At 42.8% G+C, this 15,565-nt stretch overlaps 1 protein-coding gene across 1 annotated transcript in view; it reads left to right on the top strand.

The window, feature by feature from the left end:
• LOC120933097 (zinc metalloproteinase-disintegrin-like batroxstatin-2) overlaps nucleotides 1-15,565 on the top strand; it is a 127,729-nt gene that overhangs the window by 44,221 nt on the left and 67,943 nt on the right. The window contains exons 8-9 of the mRNA XM_040346093.1: nucleotides 1,872-1,940; nucleotides 5,697-5,866. Coding sequence (XP_040202027.1) covers nucleotides 1,872-1,940; nucleotides 5,697-5,866 — 239 coding nt within the window. The remainder of the gene's footprint in view (nucleotides 1-1,871; nucleotides 1,941-5,696; nucleotides 5,867-15,565) is intronic.

Raw genomic sequence — 15,565 nt, 5'->3', positions numbered from 1 at the left:
GTTTAAAATATATGGTTGTTACATAATACAAAGAACAATATTTTATAACAAAATAAAGCTTTTATCGTTTATTTGGGGGGTTTTAATTATATATGCAGGACCCACCCTAAAGAAATCTGTGTAGTAAATGAATAAAAGACATTGATGCTGTAATGCTGACTTACCCTATGCCCACTAATAAGTATAAACTGTTAGTTTTCAGATACAAGCAATAAGTGTGCCACGTAGTAGCTTGGGGTGGGCCAAATATACCGGAGTCATGGGAAAAACCCATCATGGTACTTGTTTAAAAGGGTTTCCTCCAACATTCAAATTGCATATTGGCAATTTATTTAGTTCTGCCTAAATTGATTCAAAATAAATATTGTATGACTGTGCAAAGCCCTTTTAAGTTAGAGCCGGTTCACACTGGGGCGACTTGGGATCCGACTTGAAGTCGCCTCAAGTCGTCCCAAGTCGCGCTGTCGAGAAAAACAATGCAAGTGAATGGGAGCGGTTTTAATACACACGACTCGAGTCGCTCCGACTTCAAAAGAAGTTCCTGTACTACTTCAATCCGACTTGTAGGCGATTTGTACCCATTGATTTCAATGGAAGTCTGATCCAAGTCTGATCCAAGTCTGATCACTGTCTTAACTGAAGCGACTTTCCAGGAAGATAACATACATTTCTCAGGCAAACCTCTCCCTCCCCCTCCCTCCCCTAGAGCTGATTGTTGTTTGATTGGCCCTGGAAAGTCTCCTGTCCTGGAGACGACTTCAAGTCGTGTTGTAAATCACCCCAGATCGCCCTGTGGTTCATGCTCAAGTCGTGTCGGAGTCGCCTCTGAAAGTCGCGCTGGAAGTCGTGTCGACCTAGTGTGAACCGACTCTTACTTTAAGTAAGTTTTACTGTGATAGGGACTATCTTAACAAACAGCAAACAGCAGTCTTCCCAGCCAAATTCTATTGCTAACCTAGCCATACATAACACTTATCCCATCTAAATCAGTTTATTCGTCACTGTGATGACTTCTCGGTATGCAGAAGGGCAAATGGTTGAATATTCAGACAAGTTAACAACCTCATCTCCTGCCATTCATACATATGGCAATTTGAGACAAGATTCCTAAATTTGATGGTAATGTTTTAGTATTTATGTGTTCCTGGCCAACTGACCACAAAACATATTTCTGGCAACTGATAATGAGAACTCCATAGGCCATGGGTGAAGAAAGGGAAAGAATTGCCAATAGCAGTAAATCTGGTTTCAACTATAATTTCTCTCCAGTTTTTTGGGTTAGGCCTCGTACACACGACCAAGAAACTCGTCCGAAAAGACACATAGTTTTCCTCGACGAGTTCCGTGTTAGTCTTGTCGAGAAACTCAACAAGCTTTCTTTGCGTACACACTCTGAAGACCAAATCTCGTTTTTCAGGGGAAGTTCGATTCCACTGGTACAGCCCTTGGGGCTGATTTTGCTAATCTCATGTTACTGCGTGTTAAGTAAAAGTTTGGTAGGAGACGATTTGCACTTTTCAGTCTGTTACAGCGTGACAAATGTGCTATCTCCATCACAAACGCTACTTTTACCGAAGGTGCGCTCCGTCTCATACTTTATTCTGAGCATGCGCGAGTTTCTTAGCATACACACGATCATGTTTCTCGTCGAAAACCAGCCCGACAAGGAAATTGAGACTCCCGTCGAGGAAAAAGAGAACTTTTTCCCTCGTCGAGTTCCTCGACAGTTTTCTCGATGAAAAGCATACCCACGACTATTTTCCTTGGCAAAAACGCTCTGCCACCAAGTTTCTTGATGGATTCTGTCGAGTTTCTCGGTCGTGTGTACGAGGCCTTAGACTTATACTAATGTATAACATTGTTTCTTCTAGTACATCAAATACAAAAACAAAAAAGAGCTACGGGAAAGAATATTTGGAATTGTTAATTTCGTTAACTTGGTAAGTAGCTGTACAATCATTAAAGCTATGTTATTATAATATCTAATGTGGGTGGGCTGAGGTGTAAGCTCCCCCCACAGTGGTCTTCCTAGAATGTGCAATGGCAGAAACTGCAACATCAATTAATATTATCAGGATATTGGTAAAGTTTGCTTTTTATACCAAATTATGTTCCGTTTGTATTTTTTTACATTAAATCCTAACTCTAGATTTTCTAGTTTTGAAGTAAGAAATAGTTAACAATTCGGTTTTATTTTTTTATTTTTTATTTACGTCTTATGAATAGATTTCCCCTCACTCCCTGTTCTTGTAACACCTATACAAGAAATGGAGGGTACATTTGTCGAAGAGTCCATTGTACTATTGTCAAAGAGTCTCAAAAGAGACAGAATGACAAAAACTGCTAGTAAAGCATTTTCAGTAATCTTCTTCCCTTCACCAAAGTCTCTGCTCCAGGCATCCACACTGGAATGGGTACCGGCGTCTCAAAGGCCGGGTTCACACCTATGCGAATTGAGTGCGGCTTTAACCACATCCAATTCGCAGAACATTTCTAAATACATTGTTTTCAATGAGGCTGGCTCACATATGTGCGATGCATTTGCACTGTGCATTGCCGAAAAACCATTTGCATTTTCTAGGCATTGCGGTGCGGCTCAGGTGCGAATTCAGGCCCATTATCTTCTATGGGCACGCATCTGATTCGCAGATGTGTTCATTTCTCTTCAGGATTTGTCTCATTCACCTCAATACACTTCCCCCCTCCCCCTCCCCTCTCCCAGTTCTCCAAATCCACAGCTAAAACGGAGATGATCTGCTGAACAGTTCTCTTATCTCTCTGCAGAGATAACAGAGCTGAAATTTGCACCGCACAAGTGTGAATCCGACCTGATACTCATCCAGAAGTTGCATATGTAAACAATGTAAGAGCACCACACTCCCGACAGCCAATCTCAAAGGAAGAGTTTAAATGGCCTCAGCATTGGCTTCTCAACAGCCATGCCCCCTGATGTGTTTCACCCCACCCCAGGGATTAGTCATAGACCTCTATGACTAAGCCTCAGGGCAGGGGGAAATGCATCAGTGGACTTGGCCCATTAGGAGCCAAGACTGAGACTGTTCCGTATTATCCTTTGGGATTGGGCTGTCAGAATTGTGGTGCTTAAAGGGGTTGTAAAGGTTATTTTTTATTTTCTAAATAGGTTCCTTTAACCTGCCTAGCGGTATTCCCGAGTCGGGCTCGGGGTGAAAATTCAGTACTATTAGCTGTAACCCCGAGCCAGACTCAGAATCGCATCACAGGATACAGGGAGAGTTACTTACCTTGTCCCCTGGATCCTGTGATGTCTCCCCGCTGTGTTTTCGAGCCCCCCCTTTGCTCGATTCACACAGTGCCCATGTGCCGCTGAGCTCTATTCCCTGCGACGTTGCGTTGCACAGGGGCAGAAATCGGCACCAAATTCAAAAAAGTAAAAACACGGTATACATACAGTACACTGTAATCTTACAGATTACAGTACTGTATAAAATAAATACACATCCCCTTTGTCCCTAGTGGTCTGTCCAGTGTCCTGCATGCAGTTTTATATTATAAATACATTTTTTTCTGCCTGGAAACTGGAAATTGTCCATAGCAAACAAAAAGTGTCCCTTTATGTCAAAAGTGGTTTTAGAGCAGCTAGAAAACAGCGATAATAAATTAGAATCACTTGCAGAATTGAGCGATAGCGATTTGTGGGGAAATTCGTCATCAAACACTAAAAGTAATGACAGCGACAATTCTGCAACTGAGCAAATGTCAGTGTTTTTGATTTGATTACATTATTGAATAATTTGTATTATAATTATATTATTATTTGTTATAATTATTCATAGTTATTTATTATATTATAATTAAAAATGTTGTGTTTCAAACTTTATCATACCAGGGATGTCTACTAGACTTATGTTTGGTCAGATTTAAGTGAGTTATTCCTAAGAATTACAGGCCTACGATATAAAACGCCAAATTTCCATGCAAAATAATGGTACTGCTTTCAGCACCTAAAATCTTAAATAATCATACCGCCAGGAAGGTTAAGCTTGTGCATTGTTGGTTCACTAACCTTTTCCTTCGATTTCCCTTATAAATGTGTTTTTTCTTTGTTTTCTTTGTTTGAATTTCTCACTTCCTGTTCCTCCTCAGTAAGCTGTTCTGGCTGACTAACCCCCATGGATGATGGGGGCAAGCTTACTGAGGAGAAACAGGAAGTGAGAAATTCAGACAAATAAAAAAAAAACATTTAGAAAGGAAATGGAAGGAAAAGGTAAGTGAACCAACAATGCATTAGCTTAAAGGAACCTATTTAGAAAATAAAAAAACAACCTTTACAAGCCCTTTAACATTGTTTGCATGAAGTTAAAAGCGTTGACTGGATTTTGACTTTAAAAGTGAATTCTTAGGGCCTAAAGCTACCCTTGGGCTTTTAAACACTTAATCAGGAATATATTAGAGATGGAAAAATATGGCCAAAATTTGTGCACACTGACCATCACACGCATCCTATTCTAAAACCATTGGCGTTAACCCTCTAATGTTCTGCTCCACCATTTGGTAGAGCGCACATTTTGAGTCGCGCTAACTCATTTAAAAATTAGGGGCCAGATCCTCAAAAGAGATACGCAGGCGGATCTGCTGTTCCGCCTGCGTATCCCTGTTTCTATCTTTGAAACTGATTCACAGAATCAGTTTCCAATAGATAGACAGAAGATCCGACATGTGTAAGGGACTTACACTGTCGGATCTTAGGATGCAGTACCGCAGCCGCCGCTGGGGGCATTTCGCGTCGAAATGCCGCTTCGGGTATGCAAATTAGCACTTACGGAGATCCACAAAGCTTTTACGCTTCGTTTTTTCTCCGTAAGTATTAAGTTGCATGTGTAAAATTAGGGCTGCTTTTACAAAGTGTAAACTGTTTACACCTTGTAAAAGTAGACCCTTCTTTCACGCGACGCTGTTATTTTTTTTACTTTTTTTTTTCCCGCCGTATCTTTTTTTTTTCCCGACGCAACTTTTTTTACCCGGCGCGATTCACAAAACTCGGCGTAACGTAAAACCGCGCAAAGCACGTCGGGAAAATTACGTCGGGAGCATGCGCAGTACGTCCGGCGCGGGAGCGCGCCTAATTTAAATGGGGCCCATTTGAATAGGAACGCCTTGCGCTGGCCAGGTTTAAGTTACACAGCCAAGAATTTCTAGGTAAGTGCTTTGTGGATCGGGCACTTAGGTAGAAATGTTGCGGCAGTGTAACTTAAATCCGAATATTTAAGTTACGGTGGCTGGCTGTGGATCTGGCCCTAGGACTTTAAAAGGTAAGGAGTTACCACCACCACACTCCCCCATTTTCAGCTATAACAGTCACCACTTTTCTAAGAAGGATTTCTACAAGACTCCAGAGAGTGCTTGTGGGTATGTGTGCCTATTCAGGCAAAAAAAGCATTTGTGGGATTGGGTACTGTTGTTGGATCAGAAGACCTGGCTCACAAAGGGCATTCCAGTTCATGCCCATTGTGTTCAGTAGGGTTGAGGTCAGGTCTCTGTGCAGGCCACTCAAGTTTTTCCATGCCAAACTCAGGTTAGAAGCGCTCAGTTGTCTAAAATATATTCGTATGCTGTGGTTTCAGGAACCTTTACTGGAAACTCCAGAAAGATTTAGAGGGATGTCCACATACTATTGGTCATAGAGTGTATCTTACAGTATATTTTCTAATTTTCAGGTATACAAACCCTTAAATATCTTTGTGGCTCTGACTGGACTTGAGATATGGGATATTAGAGACCAGTTTACAGTTGTCTCTTCAGCTAACATCAATCTCGATCAGTTTTCTGCATGGAGGAAAAATAATTTACTGCCCAGGAAACCAAACGACAATGCTCAGTTTCTGACGTAAGTATACCAATTGTGGCCCGCTCTATTCAGCATAGACAAAGGCAGATGTTAATTAGGTGAAAAGATATGTAATTGCACATCAACATTTGCTAACCTGAATGATGAGAAAATGTATCCTGCACTGCTTGTACTTGGTCTATTTCTTTAAATGTTTAATGGATCCAGGGCTGCTGTATACAAATGTTTTGGTAGGATATGAATTTTAATCTATAGAGTTTGTCATTGTAACTAAATGCAACCTAGTGTCTTGTGGTGCCAGCTGCCGTCTAGTTAAGTAGAGGCTCAGCCCAAAAAAAGTTGACCATTTTGAGCCATATTATCTATTAAAGGTTCACAAAGTGGTAAACCAGTCTTAACTTACACCTGTGACAATGCAATTATGTCGGCCGCCATTGCTGACCTTGTGAGAATGTTTTAACAATTGAGAATATTTGTACCCTGGCTGTCATGCTTCAGTGGTATCTGAGCGATTGACCTGAAATATGTGTAGCGCTACCCTCGTGAGGGCCACTGATAGAATCTGCACCCCACTGGTTGCCCTGACTCTGGAAGTTCTCAGACATCTCTGACACCCCTGACACCCTGGGTTCAGTCATTATTACCTGTTGACACCAGTAATAGGAAACCTACACAATGTTGATGAAACAGTTTGTTTTTGTTTACTGTGGCAAGAATGACACAAAGGATAAATGACGCAAAATTGTACGTTAAGTGAAAATCTTGTCTTAGGGCAATAAATCACTGGTAATTAGAGTTGAGCGGACACCTGGATGTTCGGGTTCGGGTCCGAACCCGAACTTTAAAAAAAAAGTTCGGGTTCGGGAACCCGAACCCGAACCCGAACTCCGAACCCCATTGTAGTCAATGGGACACGGACTTTTAGAGAAAAAAAAATGCGCGGAGGTCCCCGCAAATTCAATAACCAGACCCTTTAGGTCTGGTATGGATATTAAGGGGAACCCCGCCGTCAATTTAAAAAAAAAATGATGTGCGGTTCCCCCTAAATATCCATAACCAGACCCTTCAGGTCTGGTATGGATATTCAGGGGAACCCCGCCGTCAATTTAAAACAAAAATGACGTGCGGTTCCCCCTAAATATCCATAACCAGACCCGTTATCCGAGCACGTTGACCTGGCCGGCCGCAGAAAAGAGAGGGGGATAGAGTGCGGCCCCCCCCCTCTCCTGAACCGCACCAGGCCACATGCCCTCAACATGGGGAGGATGTCCCCATGTTGATGGGGACAAGGGTCTCATCCCCATAACCCTTGCCCGGTGGTTGTGGGGGTATGCGGGCGGGAGGTTTATCAGAATCTGGAAGACCCCTTTAACAAAGAGGACCCCCAGATCCTGCCCCCCCCCCTGTGTGAAATGGTAATGGGGTACATTGTACCCCATTACCATTTCACGAAGGAAGTGTAAAGTATTGTAAAAAAACACACTGACACCATAGAATAAAGTCCTTTATTAAAAAAAAAAAAAACCTCCAGCGGTGAGAAATCCACTCGTTCCCGGCTTCCTGCGTTGTCCTAATCCTGCAACGGCTGCGGGTGATCTCCCACGATGAGAAGATCCTGCGACGGCCGGGTAATCTCCGATCCAGCGATGTGAAGATCCAATCCGGAGCGCAGCAGCATCCCCGACCTCCTCATCGCCGGACACAGCCCAGCGAATGACGCGCTGGAGCTGTGACATTACTTATATAGAGGAGGCAGGGGCACCCGTCACGTGACCCCGCCCCCTCTGACGTACCCTCTGCTACGTCACTGGGGAAGCCCATGAAGAGGGAAGACTATGGGCTTCGCCAGTGACGTAGCAGAGGGTACGTCAGAGGGGGCGGGGTCACGTGACGGGTGCCCCTGCCTCCTCTATATAAGTAATGTCACAGCTCCAGCGCGTCATTCCGCTGGGCTGTGTCCAGCGATGAGGAGGTCGGGGATGCTGCTGCGCTCCGGATGGATCTTCACATCGCTGGATCGGAGATCACCTGGCCGTCGCAGGATCTTCTCATCGCGGGAGATCACCCACAGTCGTCGCAGGATCAGGACAACGCAGGAAGCCGGGAACGAGTGGATTTCTCACCGCTGGAGGTTTTTTTTTGATAAAGGACTTTATTCTATGGTGTCAGTGTGTTTTTTTACAATACTTTACACTTCCTTCGTGAAATGGTAGGGGTACAGTGTACCCCATTACCATTTCACACAGGGGGGGGTCAGGATCTGGAGGTCCCCTTTGTTAAAGGGGTCTTCCAGATTCTGATAAACCTCCCGCCAGCATACACCCACAACCACCGGGCAAGGGTTGTGGGGATGAGACCCTTGTCCCCATCAACATGGGGACATCCTCCCCATGTTGAGGGCATGTGGCCTGGTGCTGTTCAGGAGAGGGGGGGCCGCACTCTGTCCCCCCCTCTTTTCTGCGGCCGGCCAGGTCAACGTGCTCGGATAACGGGTCTGGTTATGGATATTTAGGGGGAACGGCACGTCATTTTTGTTTTAAATTGACGGCGGGGTTCCCCTGAATATCCATACCAGACCTAAAGGGTCTGGTTATTGAATTTGCGGGGACCTCCGTGCATTTTTTTTTTCCGATCCCGGACCCAAACTTTTTTCAATTATTCGGGTTCGGGAAAAACACAAAGTCCGTACCGAACCCGAACTTTACAGTTCGGGTTTGCTCAACCCTACTGGTAATCAATGCAATTATATAATCTATGGATTTCTGTCAGTAAAGAAAAATACAGAGAAACACAGTGTGATTAAACACAATCAAACTCTGTTTCAGTCCTTGAAACCTACAGTATGTGAACAGGCAGAAAAAAGGTCGGGGGCAGACACTTTTGCTGATTATATCAGACCACTTCTTTCTGTATCCTCAGCCCACATGCACTCAATACCTAAGCAACTGGTAAAACATTCAGCAAACTGTTGTATTTATGACTTGTTTGGCTCATTTAAGCAAAACTCCATATAGCTGAAAACAGACCCCTTAAGGAAATCACCACTAGTCACTTATGAAGACTGCAAAAGGGTTAAAAAGGGTTAAAGGTAACTCCCTGGAATCCAGCAGGTCTTCAGCTGACACTCAGAGAATGGTAGGTGAAATAATCCTGGATGGTAGAGCAGAGCAGATTTAGCTGGTATCCATATCTGGTTAACCAATAGAGGATGCAGACTTTTCCTGTATAATCTAAGCACAAGTGATCACTGTGTTTGCTTGTTTACTTGTGTAACCTGTAGGACTACAGATGCTAGAGATGTGAGCGAAAGCACAGGTGTCTGTATACAGTGTCTATGGATTTAAACAAACTTGCATCCTGTGACACTACCAGAGATGTGGGCAAAGACAATGGTGTCTGTATACAGTGTCTATGGATTTAGATGGGCAGGTGACCGCTCACCGACTCTGTCACTGAAGTAGCTGGTAGTGATGAACATGGTGATGGCTTTTCAGGGTCCTGGCTCAGGGAATGGCATCCGACTTTCGTCACACTGCGCCGTGGCCCACCCGGATCTGAAGTTCGCGTAGCGTAAAAGAAACAGGAACAGCCTCCAGACCGCTGCAAGATAGGGAAGCGGTGCTATCTGCAGATGTCCCTCTGGATGCCACTTGATTACTCTTTCTTGTGCAGGCCATGACTCAGCCGCAGCACACACAGGCACAGAGATCTTGCAGGCAGATCAAGGCCAGGGTCCCAAGAGAGCGATCTAGCCCTTTTATATCCTCTCCCAGAAGTCTGTTCTCCTCTCCCAGCAGTCTGGTAATTATAGTTCAGGCCAGTCCGGCTAAATTTGAAACCCGAGCATTCTGAACTACACATCCCACGATGCTTTGCTTTGCTCTATGCTCTACCTTTAAGAAATGACAACATGGATTTCAAGCCAACACTAGATGGAGACAGCTCTATATCAACAGCACTGCACACTGTCCCTGAATTGCAGGCAACACTTGCCATCTCCTGGCTACATTTGTATGCAGATAAAGAATTCTGTCACTCATGTAAAGCATTCCTGTTCTGGGTCTCCAAAGTGCTGCCGCCGGACAGCTAGCATTTTCAGAAGGAAGCAGGCCACATACTTCTCTTATGATAGATATACATTAACAAACTTCAAAAAACTTGTGAATGTCATCATAGAGATACACAACAGGATTTTTGTTCTTGCTTGCTGTAGCTAGCACATCTCACAATCCCTTGCAGACCTGAGTTGTAGCTTAACATCCCTTAGCACAACTATTCCTTCACTAAAGATGTTATTCTGTTTCTTCATATCTATGAGTGTGCAGCCTTGTGGAAATTCTGCATTGAAGGAATATGTCATACATGCATAAACCATCGGCGTAAACCCAAGTATGCTTCATACAGCCATTCACTTCTAAGGTTGGCAGTACCTGCAGATTCCCAAGTGGGTAAAGATGCCAGCTAAAGTTGGAGATTTTAAGCCTCAATCCCTCTGTGCGCATTGAGGCCTAACTGTGGGACCTGCACTGTGATTGACAGTCCTGCTCTCCATTAACCTCCCTGGCGGTATGATTCTTTCAGAAAAAACATGCTGAAAGCGGTACCATTATTTGCAAGAAAATTTGGCGTTTTATATTGTAGGTCTGTCATTTTTAGAAATAACTCACTTAAATCTGACCAAACAAGCTTCTAATAGGCATCCCGGGTATGACATTTTTTAAAAAACAAAATTATAAATTATAATATAATAAATAATTATAAATAATTATAACAAATAATAATATAATTATAATAAAATTATTCAATAATGTAATCAAAATCACTGAAATTTGCTCAGTTGCAGAATTGTTGCTGTCATTATTTTTTTTTTTTTTATGACGAATTTCCCCACAAATCGCTATCGCACAATTCTGCAAGTGATTATAATTTATTATCGCTGTTTTTTAGCTGATCTAAAACTATTTTTGACATAAAGGGACACTTTTGGTTGCTATGGACAATCTACAGTTTGCAGGGAGAAAGAAACGTTTTTATTATATAAAATGACATGCATGACACAGGACAGACCACTAGGGACAAGGGGGGTGTTGTTTTTTTTACATACAGTACTGTAATCTATAAGATTACAGTATACTGTATGTATAGTGTTTGTTTACTTTTTTGAATTTGGCGCCGTTCTCCGTCCCCGTGCGTCGTAACGTCGCAGGGAACGGAGATCGGCGTCACACGGAGGCACTGTGTGAATCGAGCGAGGTCCTGCTCGCTCACACAGCGCGGTGGCATCGCTGGATCCAGGGACAAGGTAAGTAAAACTCCCTGTACATCCAGCGAGGCGAGCCCGAGTCTGACTCGGGGTTACCGATCCTAGCCCAAAAATCTCACCCCGAGTCAGACTCGGGAACACCGCCCAGGAGGTTAATAATCAGGAACCAGTCAGTGTGGTTCCCAGTCATGGGATCATTATGTCACATATAGCATGATGAGACAGCAGGGTTGATTTTATAAAATAGGTGTACTCAGAATCTGGTGCAGCTGTGCATGGTAGCCAATCAGCTTTTAAATTCAGTTTGTTCAATTAAGTTTTGTCAATAAAACCTGTCAATAAAACCTGGAAGCTGATTGGTTTCTATGCAGAATTGCACCAGAATTTGCACTTTTCAGTTTTATTAAATATTGTACCAAAAATTATATATGGGATATACTGCGCTGTGCAATAAGTGAAGGCAAAAACTAGTGAATATGAAAAAAGTGTAGCACTTATTTTTGTGCATAAGTCAATTGACAACACATGTCAAATGTTTCAAACATCCAAATACATGAAATCTTAATTTTAGTGACACCAAGTGACTAAGTGTGATCCATGAAAAAAAAAAATTGTAACAAATAAATCAGAACGAAGCAGTCCTCTATTGTGACCAATCACAAATAACAGTCCAAAAGAGTAGAAAAAAGTGCAAGGTTGAAATGAAGACCACATGGATATGACCCACTTTGTGAAAGGATAGAGACACCACCACCGACATATGGAGGAGGCTTACCAGATGGTGTTGACTTGGTGAGGTATATACCACCCAAGTTAAAACAGGCTTGTATAATCAGTCAGCAAGTTGTATCCAGCTGATCCTGAATCCACATATCAGTCGGCACCGCAAATTCCAATAAACACCAGGAAGTGTAGAATACATGTAGTCTTGTTGGAGCCAGAGATACGGTAACCACATAACATGCGTAATGGGAAAAAAACTCACATAGTGTGATATCGTACAAGGTAGTATTTAATAAAAAGATAAAAAATGAGCACTCACATTTGGAGGAACGTCATAAGCATATCACAAACTGCAAGAGCGAGGTGTGTGAATGGGTCTACCCAACGCATTTCAACTAAACAATCATCATCTGGGGTTTCGTTGAAATGCGTCGGGTGGATCCATTCACACACACATTCACACACATCGCTCCTGCACTTTGTGATATGCCTATAAGCATTTTTTTCTCTACTTTTGGACTGTTATTTGTGTTTGGTCACAATAGAGGACTGCTTCGTTCTGATTTATTTGTTACAAAATTGTTATGTTACTTATTACATTTTTAAGGGTTTTACGCTATGCCAGTGCCTTCCTATTTTTTTGTGGTGCATTCTGAATTGCTACATTGTTTGAGACATCTTCTATGCAATATTAAACCACACTGAGGGATTTATGCTACCAATAGAGTCCCCAGGCTGGGATATCAACCATATGCGCATATTGATCTCCTATAATTAGAGATCACATCCATCTGGTAAGCGGCAGTGTTTTTGTTTGGTGGTGGCACTATCCTGTCAGCACTTTTTCCTGGACTATTGGATTAGTTGAACACTGGGGATATTTAGTTTATATGGACACTCTGCATTAATATTTTTTATTATATTCAAATGTTTTAGCTTTGACGCTATGGTATTTCTAAGGATTTTTTTGGTTTGTTCACACGGACTGGTATTTATTCACTTGATAATTTTCAGGTTTCTACCTAATTTAGGAATTAACCCCTTCTTGTTATCTTATTGCGGTCTTACAGACCTATTTACAGATATAATTTGTTTCACTCAGTCAGTGTTTCATAATTTTAATTGATATTTATCTAGCACTTCATTGTCACTAGTGTCACATTTTAGCCTACAACAGCGCAGCTCTTCCTTTGACCTAAAATATATTTAGGTATGTAAACTAGTTATAACTATAAAGTTAACTTACATACTGGGGGCTATTTACTGAAAGCAAATCCACTTTTTACCACAAGTGCAAACTACTGGCCAGATTCAAGTAGAGCGCTGCATCTTTAAAATTGTATTTACGCTACGCAGCCTTAAGTCAGAGAGGCAATTACTGTATTCACAAAGTACTTGCCTCCTAACTTACGGCGGGGTAGCGTAAATGTGGCCCGCGTAAGCGTGCCTAATTCAAATGAGGATGGGGGCGTGTTTTATGTAAATTACTCGTGACCCGGCATGTGCCGTCCGTGTACATATCCCAGTGTGCATTGCTCCAAAGTACGCCGCAAGGACATATTGGTTTCGACGTGAACGTAAATTATGTCCAGCCCTATTCACGGACGACTTACGCAAACAACGTAAAATTTTCAAATTTCGACGCGGGAACGACGGCCATACTTAACATTGACTACGCCTTTATCTTTACGCGGCGTATCTCTTACGGAAACAGCGTATCTTTACTACGACGGGCGCACGTACGTTCGTGAATCGGCGTATCTAGTCATTTACATATTCTACGCCGAACTCAACGGAAGCGCCACCTAGCGGCCAGCCTAAAAATGACACTTTAAGATACAACGACGTAGGAGACTTACGCCGCTCGTATCTTAGCCTAATTTAAGCGTATCTGGTTTCCAGAATACGCTTAAATTAACGCCGGCGTAGATTCAGAGTTACGCCGGCGTATCTACTGATACGCCGGCGTAACTCTCTATGAATCCGGCTATACAAGTGCAAAGTGCACTTGGAAGTGCAGTCGCTGTAGATCCAAGGGGGACATGCAAGGAAAATAAAAAAACTGCATTTTAGCTTGCACATGACTGGATGATAAAATCAGCAGAGCTTCCCTCATTCAGATTTACAGCGACTGCACTTCCAAGTGCACTTTGCACTTGTAGTTTGCACTTGTAGTGCAAAGTGGATTTGCCTTTCATAAATAACCCCCAATTATTCTGCTAAATTTGGCCTGTCCACCCAGGTATCAATGCCGTTTGATCACATTTATGTTAAATAGGGCCAGATTCACATAGGGGCGGGCGGCGGACACCGCCGCAAGTTTTTCATCGCAAGTGCCTGATTCACCAAGCTACTTGCGATGAAAACCTATGACGGCGGCCTCCGGCGCAAGGCGGGCCAATTCAAATGGGCGTGTGCCATTTAAATTAGGCGCGCTCCCGCGCCGGACCTACTGCGCATGCTCCGTTTCGTAATTCCCGTCGGTGCCTTTGCGCGCCATGACGTCATTTTTCGAACGGCGACGCGCGTAGCGTAATTCCGTATTCCCGACGGCTTACACAAACAACATTATTTTTTTAATTTCGACGCGGGAGCGACGGCCATACTTTATACAGCAATACGATTGCTGCGTAAAGTTAAGGAACCAAAAAAACCGACTAACTTTGCGACGGGAAACTAGACTAGCGGCGACGTAGCGAACGCGAAAATCCGTCGGGAATCGCCGTAACTCCTAATTTGCATACCCGACGCTGGTTTACGACGCGAACTCCCCCCAGCGGCGGCCGCGGTATTGCATCCTAAGATCCGACAGTGTAAACAATTACACCTGTCGATCTTCTGGCTATTTATGCGTAACTGATTCTATGAATCAGTCGCATAGATAGAAACAGAGATACGACGGCATATCAGCAGATACGCCGTCATATCTCTTTGGTGAATCTGGCCCTTGGTTCTTAGCCAATACCCACAAGATGATCACTCATTATTTAACTTAGAATAAATAATGTCAAGTTTTTGATTTTTTACTGAATTTCACTATACAGAAAAGCTCCAATGGCAAAAATAACAAAAAGAGAAAAGGAAAAAAGATAATTCAGCATGTATGAGCTCGTAAATGTATGATCCATTAAAACTGTCAGAAATGTTTTAGTAAAATATTTACTCCATGTCGTAGAAAAATGGACCCACTAAGAAAAAATGAAATTAAATAAATAAACTGTCAATAGCAATAAAGCCTGGCTAACCCTTCAGTGTAAAGAACGTTGCATGCTATGTGCAAGCAGTGGCCTGTCTCTCTGTAGAGGTCAGACCTATAGCTCTGCAATCAGTAGAACTCATACTCTGCAGATTGAGAGCTATAAGTTTGACTCATCAGGGTGGTGTGTAGGACCTCTGGAGTGAGACCACTGCTTCAACAAGCAAGGGTCCTTTTTGAAGCATGCTGACAGGGAAAGACCTTTTCCCAAGTGAGACTGGTTTAATGCACCTGGAATGGTTTCATTACATTGAAGGTTTTCTTGGGCCACGTAATAATAGCATACTCAACCAGTTTCTGAAGGCTATACAAAAATTCAAAGTATAACAAAATCTAGAAATAGCGTCAACAATGAATATTATTAAACTATTGATAGCAATATTGAAAATATTACACATACTAACCTTCAAAACACGTTTTGAAGCTGCCTGTATTCTCCAAGCAAGGACATCCAAAGCACAGCTCACTCCAGTGACGGGCAATGATGCCGAAAGTT

Source organism: Rana temporaria, chromosome 3 (genome assembly GCF_905171775.1).
Source record: "Rana temporaria chromosome 3, aRanTem1.1, whole genome shotgun sequence".
NCBI lineage: Eukaryota > Metazoa > Chordata > Amphibia > Anura > Ranidae > Rana > Rana temporaria.
The sequence above is the reverse complement of the archived record's forward strand: the minus strand, read 5'-3'. Positions and strand labels throughout refer to the sequence as shown.